General features: G+C 32.4%; 2 protein-coding genes, 1 long non-coding RNA gene and 1 other non-coding gene across 4 annotated transcripts; 2 read left to right on the top strand and 2 right to left on the bottom strand.

Annotated features, from left to right (window-relative positions):
* LOC105166365 lies at positions 2,363-6,079 on the top strand. Its single transcript, XR_848171.2, has 4 exons — positions 2,363-2,605; positions 2,741-4,518; positions 5,284-5,469; positions 5,594-6,079. It is a non-coding gene; the product is annotated as an uncharacterized LOC105166365 (long non-coding RNA).
* On the top strand, positions 8,578-10,077 carry LOC105166366 (protein RTF2 homolog). The gene has a single exon (XM_011085703.2). It carries the CDS (start codon positions 8,708-8,710, stop codon positions 9,776-9,778), a length of 1,071 nt encoding a protein of 356 aa, XP_011084005.1. The 5' UTR covers positions 8,578-8,707; the 3' UTR covers positions 9,779-10,077.
* Positions 12,861-12,934, bottom strand: TRNAT-AGU. Its single transcript has one exon. It is a non-coding gene; the product is annotated as a tRNA-Thr (tRNA).
* LOC105166367 (trafficking protein particle complex subunit 5) lies at positions 19,309-25,886 on the bottom strand. Its single transcript, XM_011085704.2, has 8 exons — positions 25,706-25,886; positions 25,235-25,323; positions 24,812-24,875; positions 23,978-24,055; positions 21,278-21,354; positions 21,119-21,185; positions 20,927-21,034; positions 19,309-19,777 (listed from the first exon to the last, which is right to left on the bottom strand). Exons 1-8 carry the CDS (start codon positions 25,775-25,777, stop codon positions 19,748-19,750), a joined length of 585 nt encoding a protein of 194 aa, XP_011084006.1. The 5' UTR covers positions 25,778-25,886; the 3' UTR covers positions 19,309-19,747.

A 26,267-nucleotide genomic window follows, 5' to 3' on the forward strand; every position in this document is an offset into this window, starting at 1 on the left:
GACTTATATATTATTTTAAGAATGAGAGGTGCTAATTATTTATTTAATTATAATTATAATGGTAAACAATTCGTCATTTTTATTGTCAAATTTTAAAATTCTTTTAATTCCTACAGTAACTTAAAATTTGTATTTGTATTTTTATTCTTTTTATATGTTTTTATATATATTAATTTTTATTATGACATCATTGGTCAACCATGGTCTGTTGTGCCCTTTGAGGGATAGGATATTATCTCTAGGATTATAAATGATTCAAGTCGCTTCACATGTGCGCAATGCCTGTTGTGCCCCTTGGAGAATAGGATAGTATCTCTGGGGTTGTAAATGATTCGAGTTGAGCCGAACATATCATTGTTCTAACAAGTTTGAATTATTAATGAACTGCAAAAATTACATTTGAATTTAGTTTAATTATTGATTTAATTGAGCTTAAACGATCTTTAATTGGATCAAAACATTAGTCAAGCTTGAATAACTTATTCTTTTTAAGTATATTTTATTATTTTTGCATTAATTAAATCGAATCCGAACCGTGGAAAAATTTCTTTTCTAGTTTAACAACTCGAACAAACTTTTACTAATCAATCTATAATCGAAATAGTTTGATTTATTTTTCAACTCTAAATATCTCTACATGAAATGACCCTATTGGGCCTTCTTGTGTTACGAACGACTTTCTATCAACTAAAGGCTCATAAGGCACCAGTTGTCTTGGAAAAAATTAATGCACTAGGTATCATAATATAAAGTTTGAAATTTAAATTCATCGATTCAAATACAGTATTAATATATATACACACATATCTACCTACAAGCATATATAGTAATAATGATTTGAGATGATGTGAAATGGGTAAAAATTGAGAAAAATTGTGTATTTTTTATGAGTTATAAACTACTCCACATCATGCTAAATGAATTATATAAATAATTTTATATTAAATAATACATTCTAAAGAAACAAAAATATAATCAACTTTTTAGAAATAGATATATATTTATATTTAGGCTAAATAGCATAACCCCCTCCCCAGTATTTTAAAACTTCAGTTAAAAATACCCATGTGTTTTGAAAATGCGAGAAAACTCCCCTTCTATTTTATTAACGTAGCTTACTTGCCCCTCTTCATTAAATCGATTTAACGGTGTTAATTTTTTTTTCTTTCATATGAACGTTATGCCCTTTTTATTATATATTGTTTCTTATGTTAATGAATGTTGAAATTTTTTTTTATTATATAATGGTTGTCGGATCTAGTTAATTAATGTCAACCGTTAAATTTAAAAAATGAGCGATTGAGATTGAACAAATTATGTAATTTATATTATATATAAATGATTAAATATTTTTTAAAAAAGAAATTATTATTAAAAATAAAAAATTATAGCTAATTAACTATGGCTGCACAACGTGCTATTACCCGTTGTTCTGTAATGGAGTTCAAACCATTTACTACAGCTAAAAATCATAACAAATATTTTAGACAGATAAATTTATGGCTAATATTGATTAAATGTGGATCAAAAATTATAATTTTATATTAATCTTATATTAATTAAAAATTAAATTTTTATATTAATTTTATATTATCATAATATATAATGTTAATTTATTATAATTTTTAAGCCGTAATGATAATGCAGAGTGATTGAAACCTCAAAATGAGGCAAGCTATGAGTTGTTGTTTTGTTATTATAGAATGGTTCATGCTTATCTATCATCTATTATTACTGAAGAAGTGTCCTTAGGCATCCTCGAGTTTTGACACGTCATTTTATTTATTTTTAATATTATTTTATCAAAATTGTTACTATTATTAATTAATTTTTCTTTTTATCACTCTCTCAATTTTCACGTACTTTAAATTTTTTTTATATCTTTTATCTTTCTTTATTTTTTAATAATTTTAATTTGTTCAATTATTAAGATTTTTAAGTAATTGTTGCAGACTCATTCGAGTGTACGTCACGCACTATTATTTATTAAGGTTCAAGGTATCAGAGTAATTATTTTTTGTTGAAAAAACGTGAATTGATTAAAATACCCTTATTTATATTTATTTTATTTATAGAAATCATCTGTTTGATTAATTAATATAGCAATAATTTTCTATTTATGTAATTTTCATATTGATATATTTTATATTTTCCCTATTTTATATTATCAATTAAAATATAACAAAAGTTTCAAAGTAAAAATATATATATATATATATAAAATATCAAAGTATTTCATCAACTTTACATATATACAGCCCAGCCCATTAACCAACTTTACAATGCGGCCCAAGCATTCATAGGCCCACTTATCGTGGCCTTCAATCGAACTTCCCTTCAACTCCAATTCCCACATCGCAGAGATATCAAACAGTTTTGTTGTAGATGAGGAGGCGTGTGCCGACAATCGTTCGTCCCTTCGGGGACATCCGATAAAATTGGAACGATACAGAGAAGATTAGCATGGCCCCTGCGCAAGGATGACACGCATAAATCGAGAAATGGTCCAAATTTTTTTGAGAAATTTCAGTCAGGTTTTGTGGATGAGAAAGTTGATTTTTGCGGGATGGAAGTGTTTCAGGGTTTGCTTGAGTTGGTTGTGATGGTTGTATCTTCGATTTTTAATCTAGTTTGTCTTGGTTCTTATGCTTTCGTTTTGGATTGCTTCTCGATTATTCGGCTTCTTCTCATACTTGAGTGAATTTTTGAGCTGATGAAGTGTATATATGATTGTTATCAGTACTCATTACGGTGAACAAAGGAGGATTAGGCTTTGCAGCTGGAGCTGGTGCCGGTGTAGGGCAGAAACCCTTCGGCTGAGGGTGGAAGCGGACGTCGGAAACCTTGTTAATAATTTCGGATTCTTGGTTAATGTGGCTTCGATTGTCTTTGACGCTCGTTATGCTGGCAAAATAGGTAGAAACTATTTGATAACATGCATAGTTGATTTGTATATATATGCAAATGTACTTCAGAATGAGAACTTCCTGAGGCAGACCATATTTAGGTACTTGGTTTTTTAATGGTTGATTTAGAAGTGTAATGAAGGTAATTCAGTATATTTCTTCATATATTTTTTGTTCGGGAACATGGCATTTGGAAAATTAGTGTTCTTGGTGTAATTTCCTTTGCGAATGTTTCGCTGCTGGGCATGTTAATAATATGTGATGTCTAAGATAGTGAATTTCAACTGCAAGATATGTAAATAGGAAAAGATAGAGTAAAATGTGGACTTGAGTTTTAGATGTAGATTAATATGATGCTGAAAAGCTCTTTCTTCTGAATGTGATATGGGACTCCAGAGTGTTCTTGCATCTTCTTTTCTTTCTATCTTCAGAAAGTCGAGAATTCTGAAATGCTCAAGAGGATGGTGGGAATAAGATAAAGATTTCATGTAGTTTGGTGTGGAAACGTTTGATGAATGTCACGCATGGTGATCAAGCTAACATACTGAATTTATTGTAGTCGGTAGAAACACGTTGGATATGAAAACATTAGGTTCAGAGTTCTTCTAACAGATTTCTTAATCCCGGTAGAAGTGCTTTCTATTTACTTCCCCAGAGCCACTGTGCGGGTATTCACTTTTGCTTATGGTATCTCCATTGTTCACATAGCCTGGATGCCCGTAGAGATCAATGTATAGGAACCCTAGCTAAAGACTGATGGAAAATAAAGTGCATATCAGCGAATGTTGACTGATATCCTGTGAAAACATATGGAACAGTTGATTGTTTACAGGCAGGTAAATACGCTGCTAGTGCCATCCACTTCTGCTGCAATTTATATGTTTGCAAGTTCGAATAGAATGATACACTGCAACTGTATCTATAACTCACTGCTTATCAACTCTTGGGAAGCTGCCGTAGATTTTGTTGGTAAATCTTCCAGAAAACACGCCTCTTAGATGTGTTATCTTCTATCGTTTGTCATTTTGGTTGTTAAGTGCATGTATTGTTTGTCCATGACTCATCTCATTCTTAATCTGATAACATCTAGTTGCAGAGTTGAAGATTATTGCATTTTGCAATACCTTGATTTATTTGTTCTTTTAAGAGGGAATCTTCCATGTATAATATGGGCTAAGGTACTAAGAATCACAGTATAATGCTTGCAGCAACACTTTCTCCAAAATACAACAATGTATTTGATTTCAACTTCTTCATGATAAGCCACGGCCTTCTGCCAGTAAAACTGACTAAATCTTTAAAAGAAAGAATTAACTTTCTAATGTACTAGAGCATTCAAGGGTCGTTACTTAGCAATGGATAAAAGATGATTTTGGGGACCGAAAATTATAAACAAAATCATGCAACCTAGGATATAGGGTTCAGAAGTCATGTGGCCTTGAAAACCATCTTACGAAAACCATTTTATGAGTCATAAATGCAGTACACAATCCAAGGGGTCAAAGTCCCAAGAATGAAGGCAATGGATTCAGGGAAAACTGGGGGCTCGGCAAGGGGCGTTTGTGGAGGACTATTTGGTATCTGAAGGAGAAGTGCAAGCTATAAATGGACGGTACTCTCGCATGTCTATTGGGTTTCTTTCCAAATTTAAGGATGTATCTTCTATTGCATAGAGCTTGAAAGCATACCGTAAGGACAAAATTGTACCGCTCTTTGGAAACTTAATTTAATGGCCATATATCTTCAGCATATTGATTCTTGGAACTTTTGGTACATAATCATGAAGCACCAACCTAGACACTGAGCACATGGAGCGCATCTTAGTTGGACCACGTATTATGACTTTAATCTTCATTCTTAACAGGGTATTAGAGCATTTTCTTTGTTTTCTAGCCAAATAATGCTTACTAAAAGGATCCAATGCTTTCCTTGCTACTTAAATTGTAATGAGCTACCAGCACTCTACTCTCACATTTGTAAAATCATTTTTTTCATTCAACTGTCCGTCTAATAGACGTGATGACCTGGTTGCCGCTGATCTCTTGAATTCCTTGCATTGCTTTTTGTCGCTATTCAGTCTATTATCTGACTCATTGTTGAAGATCTTGAATATAAGGCAAGAGTCATCATGAAAAAGAAAATAAAAGAAAGTTGTTGCTCAGTTGCACAATTTGCTTTTCCTTATTTTTCTGATTTTTCTCATATCACTATTCTGCATAGATGATGAACCCATTATAAATGCAAAGAAGTTGATGCACTTAATTTTTCAGTCTTGGAAATGCATATTGTTATTGAAAATTCCTTCAAAGATTGAGATATGTTGTGACCATGCGATTTGCACAATGAATATACGTTTAATGAAACTATGTATTTTCAGGTTAATGAATCACCAGAAGCGAAGTTCCAAGGATCTATCAAGATGGAGATGTGTGCCTCCACAATGGCGAGAAACATCCATTACATCATCTTCTTTCCTTTTTGGATAAAACACGAGCAGAACATGCAAACACCAAGACTTGGTCCACCCAGAAACTTGAAGGAGCATGGCCTTTCGAATTGAGATGTATATCCACACGCTCTCTGCTATATTTGTTCACTGACTTGCTAACCAATACAACTCTCATTTTCGTATGTTTCTCCATCAAACAGTTTTACCTGGATTTTTCTGTACTTGAATGACCTTGTAGGCCGAGAGTGGAGGAGTTCAATAACCTGGCAGAAAATAGAAATGGTACCTTTGCTTGGAGATGAAAATGCTGCTAGCCTACCGGAGCTTGAGTCACATTGCTGCTTTTTCATCATACAAATGAGGATTCCTCCACGTTCACCATTATTGTCCAGTTTCACAAGTAAATAGCTCGTATAGATTCTCAGGTAACGGAGTGATATACATTGTGATTCAATCACTCTTGCAGTTTGTACCTATCATCAACTTTCTGCTTTTTGTGTATCAAAAAATTTTCAGGCTACACTGATACTTGTTCTGTACTCATTAAGCAGAAGTCTGAATTTGTGTTGCACATCCAGCGCCACCATGGCAATTGCTACATATTATTACCTAAATCAAGAAACCCCATACTTGTTGCAGGCTATCAATCCATCCATACTCACTCTTGGTTCCAACTTATACAGAAATAAATCTTTTTAGTGTCTTCTTGAATTTCGAATTTGATCTGAGAAAGGTATCCAGTTTTTGGCTTTTATCGTTATCATGAGCATGTTTAGGAACCTTGATCACGCACTTTTTATTACCAACTCTCGGCGGATAGTACTCTCCTTTGGGCAGGCATTTGCTTACATCTGATACTCTTACGAATATGGGCTTTTAGCCACGGGGAGCTTTATCTTTCTTTGAAGCTGTGTTCAACCCTCGCGCCTATCCATTTCTGGGTGCCTCGTTAGGCTACAGTTGTTCCCCTTTTACGCTAGCTTGTTCACCATTTTGATTCATTGTGCACATCCAAGGTGTTTGATCACTCAAATTATGATAATTTAATCCAATAATTTGTGTTTTAGTAAGCTTTTGGTGAATTGTGGTTTGGTAAAATCAACTATTTTCTACATTCATTTTTCTAGCAAAAATCAATATACAAAAATTATTTTTTTTCTATACTATTATCCAAAAGGTGGTGGCTTGATTCAGTTTATAAATTTTTCAAAATATTGTGTAAGATATTTGAATTGAAGCTCTTGATTAAAATATTGAATTCAGTTTATTTCTTTTTATAAGATATTTTAGTTTTACATTTAAGGGAGAGGAACAAACCCTCACTTTTTGTTACTATTCTACTTTTACTATTCACATAATCGAAGTTTGTTATTATTTTCTTCACTGAAGTAGAAATATTTATTTATATATGATTCTAATTCTAGTAATTTTATGGTCTTTTAGATATTTACTCTAATATAAAGAATTTATTATGTCAAACATCTCTTATACCTTCTAAATTATGATATCTTATTTATTCAAGCACCTTAAAAATTTATTTTTAAAATAAGATTCGACATTCTTAAACTTTTAAACATCTTCAAATATTTAAAAGCTTATTCTGTAGGACAAGATGTATAAAAATTCCTTAAAAAGTTGGCTAAAAATTCTTTTCTGTTTTAAAAATAGGCTAAATCTCCCCCTGTGTTTATTAAATATAGCTCAATCGCCCCTCTCTTTGTTAAATCTAACTAACATTGTTAATTTTTTAAGAAATGACTGTTATCCCTTACTTAATATATATTATTTTTATTATAATAATCGTTGGATCTTCTTTGATCAAAATATTGATCATTAGATTTAATTAATTAATCTCAACCGTTACATTTAAAAAAAATAAAAAGATTTAGATTTAACAAATTATTTAACTTATATTATATATAAATAATTTTATAATTTAAATCTAAAAAATTATATTATTATTATATATATAAAAACTAACTACCCACCCCACCCCTCACTCCTCCACCATCTCCATCGCTTTAGAATCGACGTAAATTCTTCAAATTGTCAAATATACACAAATACTTTACCACAATAAATAGTCTCATTAGAATTGGCTTGAAAAGACGAGTCTGATGGTGGTGGTCTGAGGCTGAGATTCAACCAAACGGCGATGAATCGACGACAAACATGTTTGCAGGTTTTGGCTTAAACCTAGTCTCTCCAGTTGACGAAAATTCAAATTGAAAGTATAAAAATATTCCTTTTGAAAAAGGGATTCGAATGGTACCACTGGCAGCCAAAAACTCATCTAGACGGCGTTGGGAACTTGTCTCTAAGTTTCCAGTGTCGCAAACTCATTTTTTTTTGTGTTTTTTCTTTTTTTTTAATTAATCTTAATTATATTTATTAAAATATATATATATTAATTAAAAATATTTTAAATAATTATAACAATTGAATATATATTATAATTAATTAAAAATAATTTTAAATTTAACAATTAATAATTATAAAGTTATTTGAATTAAATATAATATAATTTAATATTAAATATTAAATAAATTAACTATAATTTAATATTCAATTTAAATTATAAAAAAGTACAAAAATAAAACAAAAATAAAAAAGAGTATTTTAATAAAAAATACATAAGAAAAAGATAAAAAATCATTAAAAAAATACCCCCACATGCACAAAGAGCGCGTGTAATGCACCTTCCGCTAATTACCAACGAAAGGGGTGTTTGTTGCTGAGTTCTACAAAACATAAGGGGGTTTTAGCCTATTTTTAAAATAAAAAAGAGTTTTTAGCCAACCTTTTAAAACACAGTAGAGTTTTATGCATTTTTTGTTATTCTTTATTTCAAATAAGTGTAGCCAAACACCCTGTGAATTTTCAAAAAATTCTTAATTCAAATTAAATTTGATCAAATCTGAATTAATTATATAACAAGTATGATATATTTATTGTGTGATTAATATATAATTTAAAAAAAATTGATCATCATATAGCAAATATATCACCGTTATTATATAATTAGTTTGATTAGAATTTCCCCCTAATTTTGTACATGCTTGATATAGAGCCAGGTCAGATCAAATTGAACATGAAAATTAGGAATAGTAGGCCGGCCCAAAGGATCAATTGAGACCCATGTAGCCCATATCTATTACATCCAACCGGACCCGGACACCCCGAACTCATTCTAAGTGGGTTATTTCATGCCCCGTCTTCACCTCCTCCTCTACGACGGTATATATATATATATATACATATCTTCATCTTCTCCGTCTTCTCCCCAATTCACAACTTCTTCTAGCTTCATATTTATTCTTCAGAAATTTTTATTGATTATTTCTCCCAAATTATGAGACCCACATCACGAAATTTCCAGATTTTCGTTCAATCCCCAGACCTCCGAATCCCCACCCGTGCCCTAATTTTCCAAAACCCTAGCCCTGATCTCACCCTCCATCATCTGAAGTCTTCCATTTTTCCGATTGCGTCGGTTCCACGTGGTTCCCTTTTCTTCACTCTTAATGGCAAACCGCTTGCCGACTCCACCCGCCTCTTGCATAATTCCCTGATCGCCCCGCTCTCCACTCTAACCCTCCACCTTCGGTTCCACGGCGGCGGTGGAGATGGGGGCGCCACGGGGGCGGAGTCCCGGGACTGTTATTTGAATATGTACGCGGTTAAGAAGCCTGATAAGGTTGATCCGAATGAAATGAGGCTTTCTAAATGGCTCAACTGTAGTTTGTCCAACGAGCCGTTGAGGCACCCGGTGGTTATTGATAAGTTGGGAAATTTGTTTAATAAGGAGGCTTTGGTCGAGGCTTTGTTGAAAAAGAATATGCCTAGAGAGTTTTGGTATATTAAGGGTTTGAAGGATATGATCTCGGTTGAACTGGCGGAGATTCCGGGAGCTAGGGAGAGTGGGGAGGTGAAGTTCCAGTGCCCAATAACTGGGCTGGAATTTAATGGGAAATATAAGTTTTATGCGATCAAAAGCTGTGGGCATGTTTTCAGCGCAAAGGGGTTTAAGGAGGTGAAGTCTTCTGCTTGTTTGATTTGTCATAAGGAATTTGTGGAAAGTGATAAGATTGTGATAAATGGGAGTGAGGAGGAGGTTAAGGAATTGTGGGAGAAGGTGAAGGAGGAAAAACTGAAAGTTAAGGATACCGGCAAGAAACCTAAGAAGTTGAGGAATGGGGATGTGAATGGAGAGGAAGTGGGGCGATTGACGGGGACAAAACATGGCATTGAAGGGAATGGGACAAAAACTGATGCGAATGGGTCGACTAAGAAGTTGAAAGCAGGAGTCATAGCTCCAGCAAATGCAACCAAGGAGGTGTATGCCTCTATTTTTACTTCATCAAAGAAATCGGATTTCAAGGAGACATTTACTTGCAGATCGTTGCCACTTGGTCGGAACTGATTAGCTGGTGCATTGGAGGTGTGTTAGTGTTCTGTTTGTATTGTATCTGAAGATTGTCATTGCTTGTAGCTATTATACTGATTGTTCTGTCCGGGGTTATTAATGAACTTCTTAAACTTGACTTGCCACAGATGATTTCTTCTTTTATTTAGTTATTTTGATTCTGGCAAGTGCAGTAGCACAATAGAAAATTGATGGAGTAATCATGCTTTTGTGGTTGTGTTTGTAATCAGAACCAAGGTGAATTATCAGATATCGAGCATACGAGAAAACCAACTGAAAAGGCGCTTTTATCTGTTTCTGGCATTAGTTTAATAATGGTATTTCTTGCCAAGCTTAATGGCTGGCTTTAAACAGAAACATTAATCCATTGAAGTGTTTGCTTCTGACTGCATATGTCTGCCTTTGCTTCACTGAGATTTCTTGTTAGTAATTCATGATGCTCATTTTTTATTTGAATGTATTAACAAAAATTGTGATCCGTCCATATTTTTCAAATAAAGTATGTTGTAATGCTGTCTAAAGGACATTCATTGCTCTTGAATAGGATTGATTTCCCAGGTTCCCCCTACCCCCTACCCCCTCTTCCTCCGGCAACACAAGTGTATTGATCGATGGTCATAATCTGAAACATTTTGGGTATTCATAGTTGATAGACAGTTGTATGGTGTGGTCACAGTAATCATGCTGGGGGACAAATTGATGCAAGCAATGTTACAACACTTTCATCTCAAGATATCTCTCTCAATACTCAAGTTTAATGATCTGAGGAACGTCACACTCATTGTCAAGTTCTCCATTTGTCCAACTCTTAATCTCACACTGCACTAGCCTATGTTAATTTGTGGATCATAGAAGAGATTGAGCATTTGGTACATCTGCTAAGTTTGGGGAGTTTCAAGCTTTGTTTATTTTCCCAAAGAAGTTGATTCCATGGATACTTCTAGCTCAAGATTCTATTGCTACTTAAGAGAAACATATGTGATTTTGAATGGGATCTTTGTCTTCTTACTAATCTCAAGTGAATAGCGAGGCAACTATTGACATGCTTCGTCGAATGTTTTTACCTTCCTGAGATTATGATTCTACCATGTCCTGTGCAGATTTGTTGTGGAATCAGGGCCTTTAAGTTGATTTGACATCTATAGAATGCAAGGCTTCAATACCATATGCTGCTATTCAACTTTCTATGAGAATACAGTGTTGTTCTTCATTTATTTTCCTTCTACCTTGTGTGATTTCCTTCCCCACTTCCACTTCATCTGTATACTTCCACACCAAATCTACGCTGATGTCCATGTCGCTTTGTTTTGATCGTCTCCCTCTATAAAGATGCGATACATGAACTCATATATTGATCATTTTACATGCATATAGTTCAACTCCATTACGAAGAAGTAACCTTTGACACTTTGAAGTTTAGGACAAAAAGAAAGAGGTCTCCTAACAATTTATTGCATGCACATCACACATGATCAAGTAAAACAAGAATGAAGTGGATGAGATCCTTTTGTTGGAAATCCTTTTCCAATTTGGGAAATGAGAGTTGCAATGGAAGTTTGATGTTGGGGGGATGCAACTGGAGTTGTTCAATGCACTTTAAGTTACATATTTTAACTGGAGGGACAACAATAGCAACTTGTATAACTTTTTAGCAACAATTTTGGAATGATCGATAGTGCTTAACCATTTTAAGAGATGAAAACAAATTAACATCAAATGTTTGCAATCTCTTCTTTATATCAATTTGGGCAGGGATTTTACGAGTATATTAATTACGCTTACCCTTTTTTTAAATATGTGAAATTATATTTCCTCCTAAAGTTTTGAAATTATATTTACAGCCTCTTTAAAAATTCATCGTTTATGTCTGACCTTTTGTCGTTAAGGTTTGGATAAAAAATATTATCGTTAGTGAAATAATTATATAATTTTTTTTATTTTAGCTATTATTAAATATTTTCGTACAATAATTTTGTACTTGTAGGAGGAAAAATGCAACAATTTTTTACCTCACTGCATATATGAATTTTGTATTGATCTCTTTATAAATATAAACATATATATATATATATGCTTATTAAATGAGGGATGAAATTCTTTTTTCATTCAAATCCTAACGTAAAGGGGTCAAGGGTAAATAAAGATTCTCAAAGGAGGCGTAAGTATAATTTTCAAACTTTTTTAGAGAAAATATAATTTTGTACTTTCAGAGGAGGCCTATGTAGAATTAACTCTCTCTCTCTCAATCTATCTATATACGTGTGTGGTAGAAAATATTGATTTCAATAAAGATTGATTAAATGCATAAATAAATATAGAATTATATCGAACCTAATAAATATAGAAAATTTACCTATAAAAAATTACCCATATCACCATGACCTTATTAAGTGAAAAGTGTGTAGATTGCAACTTTACTGTTGAGGCAAGATCTTACTGGTGAATTAATAGTTGTAAAAACTTGTGTAGGTTTCTTACCATTGAAAAAGTTTACTATGAAATTTTAGGAGCAATGCAGGCAATGAATTGAAGAACCTCTTTATGAGCGAACAGATTACGTCATGAGTTTTGTGTCTGAATACAATATCAATGGTAGCTACTAGCTTCTAATCCAAAATTTTCTCATTGTAATAAATGTACAGTACAAGAATCACGACAATGTGTTCTCATTAAAATTTATCATAATTATAAATATTTATTATGGATTAACGATAATATAACAAATATTTTTTACAATGAACTATCACGAGGGGTACTTGTTTTACTGGTAATATATTTTTTCGAATAGTAAGACGACATATAAAATTATGATAAATTAGAAAAGCCATTGTAATTTACCAAAATTTGTGTATGTTTTTATATGTCTTGTTACTAAAGGTACACAAATGCCAATTATTTTAAACAATCACATTATTAAGTCCATCGGTAATTATATATATATGTAATGTTTGCATTAAATTTAACTGTGGCGACAAACATGTAATGTATCTGAAAGGAAAAAAAAAAGAATCGAAAATGAAAAATGGCAAAAGCCGTGAATTTGATGATGCAGTCGAAAATTGGAAGAGATGAAATGGACTGCTCTTGTTGAGAGTCGAACTCAAGACCTCCCGCTTACTAAACGGGTGCTCTAACCAACTGAGCTACAAGAGCTGCTGTGCTTTATAGTGGCTATTATTATTTTGTACTGGGAAAAGAAAATTGAAAAAACAAAGGGATTTTGAAATAAAATAGAGACTAGTCATGGATGCACTTGCATTTCAGAGATAAATGTCAAGGAGTTGAATGACAATTCACTTCTATTTGGAAGAAAAATAGAGTTAAGTGTTGGATCTTCTTTCTGGGACATTCTAAAAGTTTAGAGGTTTTGTGAGAGAAATAAAATGAATTTTTATTGGGGGTTGGGAGGGGAGTAAAAGATTTAAGGGTGAGGTAAGTAATCCTAGTCTCAAACACTTTTTTACTTTACACATATTTTTTTTCTCTTTTTTTTTAAATAAAAAAAAATCGAATATTCAATCGAATAATTCAGATAAGAGAATCCTATTTGAACCCCAATTTAATATTTAAAGTCGAGTATTGTATTACCATATAAACCCGAGTAAGTCAGGAGCCAAAACTACTCAATCCGAACATTCACCTCTAGCTCTAACAGTTACAATTTTTCAATTTTGCTCTAAATTTTGAATTTAATAAATAACACTAGCAGGTTGAACACACTCGATGTATATAACTTTATTATGATATATCTCTTACGAAATGCTTTACATTTTCATTGGTCGTAATAGACAAAACACAAACATTCATTTACGTACAAATATACTCGTTCCATTATATGACTTTTCAATTTAGTAATAATTTAACATTGTCAATTTTGAATTTCTATTTTTACAGACAATAATAAAAAAAGCATGCAAAATTAATATTTCTTTAAGCTCTTATTTAATTAAGTAATTAATTTATTTAGCCTCATCAATCTTTTCTTAAATAAAATAAATAACGCAACTTTTGTATAGCTGATGTGTACATATAAAATGGAGTAGAAGATGTAATCTGGATATATAGAACATCCTACTCCATAACCCTGATGCTTATCGAGGTCCAATAGCACCATACAATTTCAAGAAATCTTCTAATTATTCTAAGAATATCGAAGGATTAATCCGCAAAACAGATGCTCAAGTTAGTAATGATTTGGAATAAAATAAAGCAAGAATGGTAAGTAAAACTTGATAATGAATATCACTTTTCCTATCTTTCACTAGGTACATTGCTTAGTGTTTTTTTATTTTTAGACTTCCTGAAGTGATAGAATATTTATATATTTTTTTATTTTTCTAGAAAAGAATAAAGTGAGATGTACATGTACGAACAACTTTTAAAATGACATGTTTCAACGAAATCTATGTAGGTTTAGAAGTTAATATTAAAAGCACAATACACAAAATATTGAATGAAGCATGGATTTAATAATATTATAAAAAAAGAATATTTTAGATAAATATAGAAGTTTGTGGATGTAAGGTTTTAAAAAATATAATAGAAGTTGAGTGAAGTTTTAAGAAAGCTCTATACATAAATATTGAAGCTTTTATAGCATTCAAAAAATATTTTTAAAATAATTTTTCAGAGCTCCTGACCACTCCATTAAGATTGACTTCACCATTCACTTAAAGATACAAATATTGCGTAAGAGTTCATTCTTAATAATCAAGTTTAGTATACAAAATTTCATAAAAATTTTCAAAAAAAACTTGATTTATTTGTTCCTTTTCTCATACATAAATATTAGAAATTTGAGTTATAAATAATTATTATGAAACAAGAATAAATTCAAAATGAATATATATATGTGTGTGTGTATGTACTATTGTAGGTAATGTCTAAGAATGATATAAGAACAAAAATATTAAAAAATTCAAAAAAAAAAAATACGCCTAATGCACAATGTGCGTGTATTTTCCGAACATATAAAGGGAGAGAACGCTGGACCATTCAAGCTCATGGATTTAACCAACTCTGAATAGTTTGTTTCTAAAATTCTTGGGAGTTGGAGAAAATGATATAGCAAGATTTGGATCGCGTAATCTCCATCATTAATACTAATTAAAGAGTCGAATGCACATTCAACAAAGAGTTTTTTCGTGAGATGCATTTAATAGCCGATATAAGCACAATTTTGTGATGTTAAAGAGCTAATATGGAGATTCTCAAGTTAATTCGATTGAAACTCACTCTTCCTATAACTGAACCTAGTGGAAACAAGTATATCCGGCAATGCAATTTTCTTGAGTTCAACACCGATTAGGATGACCATGTTGTAGACTCCATTGAGCTCTTAAGAAATAGCAAAATTGCCGTCAAGAAGACAACGAAAAGGGCATCAATGCAATGCGCTTTAGCGAGCTCATGGTGTTGTCTGGGATGGTGTTGAATGAGGAAGTGCAGTGGGCGACATTTAAAGGCATGTATGACTTTGCGTACCTATTGAAGTTATTGACTCATCGGAGAGTTTCGATTCTTGGAGAAACATATAAGATATTGTGATGGAAATTGCTTGTAATAAAAATATGGGTAATGGGTATGTCTTCCCTCCCCATTGGTAGAATAAACAAATCTAAAATGATTTATCATGAGATATGTCTGCTTAACTTTCAAAATAGAACTTGGAGGAAAATTAGGAGGGAAGAAAAATAAATATTTATATCTTATATTATTATAAATATACTTGGCACGTGCTTGTGCTTGAAATGAAATAAAGAAATCTATTGATTTATTTTGAAATTAATTTTTCATTAATATGGAAATTGAATTTTGAATTTTCCAGCAAAAATTGAAAAAATTTGACTGTAATATATCTTATGAAAAATTATGCAGTTTTTCTGCATAACATGGAACATCGCAATGGTTGAAAAGTTACGCAGCTTTCTGCATAAAATATTGTAATGGTTATGAATCAATTTACAATTAAAAAATTGAAATGATTCGGAAAAAGGTTTCAGATGTCTATAAATACTAAGTGTCAAATGGCAAATTTCACCTCTTGAATCCTATTTTCGCATAAATTTGTTTTTGTCTGTTTTTGAGGGAAGTCTTTAAAGTTATGATTCGCAAACTTCAGGGGGCTTGCTAGAAGTTATTTGTCATATAAACTTGATAGCAAGTTATAGTGAGAGCAATTATCACTTTAAAAAAAGTATATGTTATTCACGCCTTAAGTCTAAATTCATTTTTTTCTTGTCATTTCTATTATAACAAATTATTTTTGAGATTTTCGCAATCACATATGATATCAAGCACCTTATCAGCCATAACAATTGTCTACATAGTGTTGGACTGACTTGGGAAGACACTGAATATGAGGCGAGTCTCATGTAATAGGGAGACTTGCATATATTAATTCTGAGTTGAATATATTTTGCATCCATAAATTTTGGTCAATATCGCGTTCACGCCCTTAAATTATGAAGCGTAACAAAATGACACCTTCAGTGTTCGTTCGTGAAACATATTTTGTAGTTAAATATGTTAATGAAATCCCCAACATATCTGTTACACATAGCAAAACTTGTTGAGTCATTCACCATGTCATTGTCCGCGTCAAAGCCAATTATTGTAACAATTTTTTCCCTTTTGTATTAGAGAACTTAACCCTTAATAAGAAAACATGGGTAAATTGCATGACACCCCATGTTTTTTAGGGAAATAGCACAAAATTCCACTGTATTATATTTATAGGCTAAAAATATCCTGTATTGTACTGCAAAATATTCCATCTCCGTTAGAAACTAACGAAGAGTGAGCCACACGAACGGTTTATACGAGTTGCCCTTTCTTCTTTGCTACTTTTGAGGTTTTTTAAGTGGGCAAATGTCCAATTTATTCCTTTTATTTGATAATTTAGTATGCACATAATTTAAATCAACAAAAGACAATGAAAAAATTAATATACTAAAAGTTCACTTTTAAAATTAAAAATTTACATGAATATAAATAAAAATCACTTATGATATTATATATTATTATTAAATTAAAATTATTTAATGTAAATATATTTTAATATTTATTTATAAAATATACTAATTAAATATAAAAACACCTAAACATTATATCAATTTTTTTAACTTATGGAAAATATATATTAAAATTATTAATATATATTTAATAATTTTTTATAATTTATAAATTTTATCAAATTAAATAATTTCACTTTTTTTTTTTTTACCTTCTTCTTCTCAGTCGGCAACGGAGGTCGCCCTTCTTCTCTGGGCAACCTCTGTCACCCAGAACTTGGGCATTAGAGGCGACATCGTTTTGCATCTGGACAACGCAAGGTCGGCCCCTCTTGTGGGGGTGACGTTGTTGTCGCCCCATTCCATTTGTGCCGATGGCTTCACCGCCCAGGGAGGCGGCGGCCTTCGCCGCTAGAAAGACATATATATATATATATTATAATTATATTATATTATATATATATTGTATATAGTATGTATATAAATAAAAAATATATTTAAATTACTTAAGATGTGGAGTGTTTATTTTTTATAATTGAAGATCAATGATTGCTATAGAAGGGTATAATGATCAATTTAATAAAAAATTAACGCCATTAGGATATATCTAACAGAAGGAGAGAGCATGCAATATTTTGAAAAATATAGAAAATTTTTTGCTTACTCTTTTCCAACATAAGAATTTTTAACTAAATTTTGAAAACACACGAAGATTTTATACAATTTATGCCAAAAACATTAACTAAGTAATAAAGGTAAAGTTGTTTTGTGATGCATGCTTTTGAAAGAGCAACAAACCGCCGACAAAAGTTTCATGTGTTTCCGAGGCAGTTCGAATTACCACATCAATTTTACTTTGCATATTCCACTCTACTTTGATGGAATAAAATTTTAGGTATAAGTATATATATTTAAATAAGTTACAAACATAAAATATGATTTTTTTTCTATATTTTCTTGGAAAAATTTTCCAAGGCAATAGCAAAAAGAAAACAAAATTGGGAGAGCAAATAATGATTAAAAACAGTTGAACCCATGGTTTTTAAAATCGGACGGGACTAGCTTGTTCAATCGATTTATTCAAGAATCGATCATAAGCTTGGTCTGATTTGATTTTAACTAGTATGGTTTGATTGAAATACACTCAAGCATATTTATTTTTACATAAAATAACCTCTTTGAAATTTTCTATCAAGAATATTCTATTCTATTATACATGTTTAAATTTATTATTTAAAAAATACCAATCATTTCCACTTATTTTAGTTTTTTTCTTTAAATAAAAATATTATACAGTTAAATTATGCATATGTATCGAATGTACAAGTACTATTTAATTAAATGTGAGAGTTAATAGCTACTTTTAATTGATAGAAATTTTGTTTACAAAAATCTCTTTGATATACTTACTCCTACACAAAATGCCCATATTCTTTTTGTTTTCCCTTTAATAATATTAGTTTATATATATATATATATATATTTTCTTCTCTTTAATTTGTTTTCCCTTTAATAATATTAGTTTATATATATATATATATATATTTTCTTCTCTTTAATTAATTAACTTAATATAATAAAGATTAAAATTATACATGAACTCTGTTTGGTTCGTGTGATTAGGAATAATAAAATTACTTATTATGCATAATCACATATTTGATTGATATTATTAAAGCTCGATATTAATAGAAAACTCGATCTTATTTATAAAGATTTATGGAATAATGAATTACAATTATTATAAACATATATTAAAAATATTTTTTCTTATTTGTCCTTCCACTCTCCCTACTCTCTCTCTCTCTCTCTTCCCATCTTTACTTCTCTCTCCTCTCTCCCTTTGTTTTTTTTCCATCTATTTCTTCTTCCAATGAACAATAACGAAATGACTCGTCTCAAACAAAACCTAGCGTTCTTCGTTTTTCTAAATGATTAAAAAGATTATAAAATTATAATAATTAGATAATAAAATATAATAAAAATATTAATTTATTTTTTTTGGGACTTTAAAAAATATTGGAGTTTTGATTAATTGTCAAATTAAATGTGTATTTAGAATTTATGTTTCTTATGAGTATAGAAAAAATTGAAATATTCCACTAATTAAATTAAATTTAATTTTAAAAACTTTATTTCAATAAATAATTTAGGATTTTTTTTTATAATCATAAACTTTTAAAAATAATATTCTTAATAGTCTTTTTACATACTCATATTTTATAATCCCTTCAACCAAATACTATATTATACTATCACATGAGATACCACATATATAGTATCTCAAACCAAACAATACATAATGAGGGTGGGATTACTTATCATTTAGTTTTTCATCCTGCCCAATCCCATCACGTCTAATCCTATCATATAAACCAAACGAGCCCATAGACCGAGCATGCTTGGATAGCTGGTACAGATTATTTATGTTTCCAAATATGATACAAAAATGTAAATGAAGCACATATATTTTTCGAAATAAAATCAGGTATGCATATACATCAGCAAATATAATTAGAAAATCAATTACCAATTTAGTTATTTTAGAAATAAATTTATCCATGGAAGATGGATTGGGTATGAATACATATCCTTCAAAGAGAAGGTGGGCGGTAACCGCAGAATGCAGAATGCACCATAAAATGGTAGTCTAGAAGTCTGAACACCCAAGATTAATTTAAGAAGATCTCCACACAAATAGTTGAAAACAAGTTTCTATACAGCCTAATGAATGCTCAATTTGGGTTTCCAGCTCAAACATAATAATATCTCACTACTAAAATCCATGTAATTTCCCAGCAACTCAACTGGTTCATCCACAATCAAATTTGCCAAAAGCTGGCAAATATGTAAACGAACTTGGAGACCAAGAGCAGCTCTTTTTCAACCAATATATTTTGTTTTCCAGGGTGGTCCCGGTTCCAAAAACTGATTTTAAAATCAGTAGCCAATGTTAGCCTAATCTCGCTTCTCGTTGTAGTACCTAACGGAGAAAAAGAGCAAGAAAGTTTTAGTGAGGTGTTTTTTCGAAACAGAAATATATACGATTTAGATGTAAATTATGACGAAATCTTGGTTTCTTATACCGAAGTAGTAGGAAAACAGATACTGACACAGCTTTCATACGTTAGATTCCAGAAACTCAAGAATAAAATTAGACCACAACAGCCTCACACATTACAATGATACTAATTCTATTGAAGGCTTTAAAGCACAAACTAATGATACTTTGTTTACTCAAGTTAATGGCTTCCGCGAATCTTGCGAGCACCTTTGCATGTATTATCCAAGTTACACCAAGATCCTAACCCAGCCTGCCTGAGTTCACTTTTTTGGGGACTTCAGAGTATTTGGATTCCACAGATACTAATAAGTTTCTAATGGTCATGACAAGTCTAAGTTGCAGCTATAGCTCTATTCTTCCATAAGCAAGCATGACATTGAAAAGAGTAGATTTTACCTTTTTCTCCACACTCAATGGACAATCAGGGTCATGGACAAGTAGACACTATTTCTACATAACAAATAAGATGCTGCAGATGAGGCACTAAACACTAATATAAGCATTAACATCAATCAATGGACTCCACCTCTGTCATTGTGGGGAAACTGCTCATTCTCAAATTAAGGAGTAATCCTTGCATCCCTAGAGCAGAAAGAAGCTATCTCATTATTCAGTCATGTTGAACATGATGTGGAGTAACTTTGTTTCTGACCAAAACCCAACCAGTGAAGTCATTAGAGGTTTTCACATTCTTGCCTGTTCATCTCTGATCAGGTTCCCTTTTTAGCTGGTCTAACACATGTATATCTCTATCTAGTACAAAGTTGATAGTAAGAAGGATGTATAGGGGATAATATTCACCAACTCTCAAGGATATATCCCCTGCCAGGCAAGATATGTACATTTGGCACAGAGATAATCTTCCACTTACTTCTTTTGCTACCTATGGAGGTCTTAATGCTAATCTTGCATTCAAACTATAACAATGTTGCCCAGACAACCATTAATCCAAGCATTGTTGTCCAGACAACCATTATATCCAAGCATTGTTATTTGGACAACCACTATGCAATGAACAACAGCACACCACCTAGGAGAAGTATTGTCATAAGTTTATTTCGGAAATACCTCTTCAGCAAATTTAATCAAAATGGTTGTCCTCGGTCTCTGTTGCCCATCCACAGGTACAAAATGAGCTGTTACAACAGCTGGAAAACCTGCATTATCCAAGACTCCCTTCAAAAAGGAAAAAATCAATCATTAGAGCCTCAAACCAACACAACTATCACTTAAAAAGCTCTTGGACGATGCAGGATGTACCTTCACAATTCCAGCAACAAATGCTCCGCAGTTGAAGGCACCCATATCTTTGGGTATTGAGATAAATCTACGGTATAAAATTCCCAAATCAGCAGATGCAAAGAAAACAGGAAAATAAATTGGCCTGTCACAACATGAAAAGGAACATGAATGTATAACCTGTTGACAAGAAGTTCCTTCTCACTGATCATGTACTCATCCTCGTGCTCAGTACCTTTTTCAAGTGAGTCAGCCACCTGATGTCAACATAATATAAAAACTATGGGCTTGTTAATCTTGACAAATTTGTTCATAATATCAAAGGCATAAGTGAGAAAAATCATGCAAGAAATAAGCTTTGAGGCTGACGGGCCTCTGTCCCAACCGCACCACATGTACAAGAAGGATCAAAAACCAACTGCAACTTGTATCATACATTGTCCAGTAACATGGTCAGGCCAATCAAGTATGATATGTCAAGAATTCCCTAATTTCTTCTATATACTTTTAATGCCTAAGAAGATCAACTGTATGTACAATCGCCAGTGAGGTATACAAGGAAGAGAACAATAAAACACAATGCAATAAATTGGAGCCTGGATCAGAAGGTGAATAGAGAAGGAACAGATCACTTGATAACTAATATCCACAGATTTAGGTTTAAAAAATTTATATAACTCGAGATGATGCATGCCATGCTCACAGAAAAAAGGCTAAAATTCTCCAGTTTAAGGTCAATTACCATGAGTAACTGTATCAAAGGAGTGCATTTTATGGCAATCCATGAAAACCTTGTGGATAACAGCAAAGGAGAAAACTATTCACCTGCTTATTTCTTCTCAAGCTCCCAAATATAAAAGATACAACATTTCAGCAAGTACGTAAATGGATCCCCACTTTCCATGGAACACACTACGGCCCCACATTCTGTTGCTGCAGTCAAGCATCACTTAGCATCTAATCCACAGGTCTCCTGATATACACCACTAATTTTTCCTATATTACACACTAGCAGTTTGGAGAGTCTGAAAACTGCACATCCAGCAACAATCAGCACTCCCAAGCTCATGACAGCCCACTATATGTGGAATTCAATTCAACACCAAAACTCCCTGTTGTGATCTGATGCAGACATTACCCATTTGCAGGTGTAAACCTTCTTATTCTCTGGCATAAACTTATCAACTTTACAGAGTTTGCCTTGGGTTTATCTATCTGTGATTAGGTGTGAAAATAGCGATCTCTATCTTCTATTTTGCACGCCTTCAAGTCACTCTTAGCAGCATTCTCGAGTGTAGAAGACTCCTAAGAACAAAAAATCACGGGCTCCTGATTCTTCCCTTTTTGACTTATGGGATTCATAACCCATTTTAGAATCATTGACAATTAGCAGGAGAAAATCACCTTGGTTGACTTCTCTACTTTGCAACTCAGGTACATAGCTGTATTACTCTTTATCTCTCCCCCTCCTTCGTCCTTTGACTTTCTTTCGTATCTCATATTTAGACAACAAGTGAATAAATTCTAGTAATCGCATTTCTAGAAGAATTTCGTTACATCTCTCATAAAATTTCACCTTTTTAACCTTTCCCTTCTTTTTGCACCACTTATATGTGGTGCATAGTATCATCTCTTTGTGTTATTAGAGGCTCTGGGCCCTCACTCCAACTAATCCACAAAGCAAGTAGTCATCCTGAAGACTAAATTTCCATCTCAGAAACCTTCAAGTCACTACAAACACTCGACTAGGTAAGCAATACTTATAACTCGGTCATGAATATAAAAGTGAGCATTAACGATGTGCCAGAAATACATCACGTAAAGAACTTCATAGTCAAAGATAATCCATCAAATCACCAACATACGTACTCAGCAGGATATTGCAATCAGATTTTAGATAAACACCATAAATTATATTACTTAAAGAGCCAACATTATCAAGTTTCTACTCAATTTATGGGGCTATAACATGAACTTGGTCAAACTGTAGCAGGACTATGTTACAGGTTTAGGTTGGACAAGTTTTGACTACTCTGGGTTCGAAGCTTACTCGTCTCTGTAAAGTATTCTAGCTAACAGAGATAACTTCTAAGCTTGTGAGATCTCAGCATCAGGTACCCATTTACATATCCATATAATCTATTCAGAATCAGTTTTTAACTTCATTGAACTTTAGTGTGATCAGAGATCTCATCTAGAGATAAACTTCCATTATAATAATACCTTATGATATGTTACATCAACATAAATCAGAAAACAGGCTTAAAGCCTCCTAGAGAACAGAAACTCGAGAGAAAATGACCTGGGTTGACAGTATACAAAGAAAATTTACCTAGAGTTTTAACATTTTCCTGTAGAATCAGATCCCAAATCTGTTTTATCTAGAATATTTTACAGGCAAATTTAGGGACAGGATTGTTTCTTGACTATCAACTTCTTAAACAATAATGCTCACTTGTAGCACCAGCTCCAGAATGATCGATCACTATGAGGATTCTGAAAAGCTTGGGGTTTAACATTGTGATTCAGTTTACAGATATCTCGCTCGTCAGTGAGACCAAGCTTTCACAAGAAATAATAAAAAATGATACTTTTTCACTGTGACTTTGGTATCCTCATGATCACGTGGTAAATCTTCCTCCGAAATACAAAAATGCCTAGGAAGGTGAAAAGCATTTCTTATGGATATTCTGGAAGCTTACCAAGATATAACAGAAATATCCATGAAAATAATTGTTAACAATGTATATGGTTGCTGCTAAACAAATAATTGTCCAGTCATAAGTTGTTTGTCGATAGAAATAAAAAGCATCTTTGTTAGAAGGAAATGAAACCAAAAATAGGAGAAAGAAGTACAAAAAGACTAAAGTGTATCACAACCTTTCCGAACAAGACCTTCCACACCGTGCTGTGTATGAAAGATAAAATACCCAATAGTCTTGTCTCCCTTCTGTTACCCTACAGCATCAAAAGAAGATCACCAGGTAGATGTGTCAATGTAATACATGATCGGGCACTTCAGAACTAGATTGCACTATCTGAGATACTCAAGAAGTGCAAGAATACATGTCAGCTCTTTTGGTTTGAAGATTTAAGTGGCATGCTTATGCTCATTACTCAAACAAATTAAATTACAATTATAGATAACTCTACAAAGAAATAAACTAATTTCTCATACAAGATACAGATATGGAAAATATTTCTTTCTTTCTAGATGGAACGCAAAAAGTTACTTGTTCCACCATTATATAAAAATTCATATCCCAATTGGAAGTTAATCCTTCTAGAAGCTTCCGTCTAATAACTCAGACAACTTCTATCACGAGTTATCAGAACTGCTTTCACTTGGATAAGGAAGAAAATGAAAAGAAGTGCTTGCGAAAATGCCTAGATCAAATCTATCAAGCATAAAGTATGGCAATTAGTGATCAATTCAGGATGAATCACATGTTGCAACAAAACTGACTTATTCCTGAACCAAAATGCATCTTTAATATTTTTTTATTTGCACGTGAAACTGCTGTACTCACAGATAATCTTGTCTACAAGAAAAATTGTTTTAACATATATGAAAAGTTGAGAGAAGAAAAAAGTGGGATTGACAACTGTTGCTCATGATGGCATTATAGTGCAATAGATATACAAAAGTTGCCCATTTCCTTGAAAGGAACCACTGACAACTTAAATATGTTAATGCTACCATAATGTCCCTACCTTCTCCCTGTGACAAAGAAGTTCCAGAACCCTAGCTCCAACAGCGTAGCCAGCATCCTCTAACCTGATCCAGATTCAAGAGCTTCATCAAGAATTCCATGTAAGACTAGACTTCAAATTAACCTCAGGCGCACATTCTTCTATAAAATTCAAGACAAATCTCATCTACGCTTTTAGCCTTAAAGCTCAGTTAGTGAAAAGAGATCTCAACTGTCATGTCTAAGATATTGACCATCAATAATCAGAAAAATAAATTCAAGTTTCCCAACTTTTCTGATATAACTAGATGGTTCCAGCTGAAAGGTTTCCTTTCCCAATTTCAGGTAATCCAAATTATATTTCCATCACCAGACCAGATTGATCATACTCAATGTTAGCATTTTTCAATTACAATTTATGTGACTCAGAGTTTTATCCTTTCACCTTCTTTCCAGCTCTGCTATGTTGTCGACTTGCGTCTGATTGTACTGAACAAGCTCGGAAAACAAGAATGCAAATGCACTCAAACTCACCTGCAACAAATCCTCAATCAATTCGATCAACACAGCACGTAATTTGTAAACTTTTGTGCAAAACCAATATTCCCAACTCAACCTCAAGTTGGCGTAATTCCATCAAATGATACTACTCAAGAACCCCTTGCAGCTTATATTCAATAAACTGACTGACTCTACCAAATATCAGGCAAAACCTTTACAGCTCCCCCAGAAAAAAAAAAAAAAAAAAAAAATTGATTCAAAAAATATGAGACGGGTTCGTGAACTTTCGCCCATAGAAAATTTGATAAAAAACCCTCTACTCCAATTTCGAAAAGCAAATCAAGTCTGTAGGTGATTGAACGGCAAAGCCAAATGAAAAGATGGAAGTGAAGATCTGAATAATATGCAAAAATACCTCTTGTTTTCCTTTGCTGAGGGGTCTGTCGAGCACATTTGTGTATGGCTTGATTTTCCCAACTCCTATCATTCTCCCTACCCCTTCTCTCTCAAATCCAATTTCGGTGTTCGACTGAGTTCGAGTTGCGGTCTTCTGTCCGTGAATCTATACGAAAGTACTTCAACTAATTGTCTTGATTTCATTCTCTCTTTGTATTTTGAACTCACACTTTATGTATTCTATCGGCTAAATTTGCTTTACCCCCTCCTATTTCGCACATATAACATATACCACCCTTATATTTTGATGAAATGTACTTATTAAGCCCCACTGAATGATGTATCCAAGTTTTTGAAGTAGTATTAGGATGAATTTGGTCTAACTTTTGAAGAATTGATAACAAAGCAATTAATCTTTATTTAATTAATTTTTATTGATTTTGTGAAATTGATATTTGTCAAAAGCTCCCAATTTTAACTTTTATAAAACTCAAATTATTATGTTTCAACAATCCAAAAGTGATTATCATTGGGGTTGTCAAACGCCTCTCAAATACTAACAATAATTTTAAATGTAAGTT

Source organism: Sesamum indicum, linkage group LG7 (assembly GCF_000512975.1).
Source record: "Sesamum indicum cultivar Zhongzhi No. 13 linkage group LG7, S_indicum_v1.0, whole genome shotgun sequence".
NCBI lineage: Eukaryota > Viridiplantae > Streptophyta > Magnoliopsida > Lamiales > Pedaliaceae > Sesamum > Sesamum indicum.

Coding starts and splice junctions, on each gene's coding strand:
- LOC105166367 (XM_011085704.2), bottom strand. CDS start 25,777: ATGATAGGAGTTGGGAAAATCAAGCCATACACAAATGTGCTCGACAGA. Junction 24,056..24,811: donor TTCTTTGTCACAGGGAGAAG/GTAGGGACATTA, acceptor TTGATGCTGTAG/GGTAACAGAAGGGAGACAAG. Junction 21,035..21,118: donor TTGTTGCTGGAATTGTGAAG/GTACATCCTGCA, acceptor TCCTTTTTGAAG/GGAGTCTTGGATAATGCAGG.
- LOC105166366 (XM_011085703.2), top strand. CDS start 8,708: ATGAGACCCACATCACGAAATTTCCAGATTTTCGTTCAATCCCCAGAC.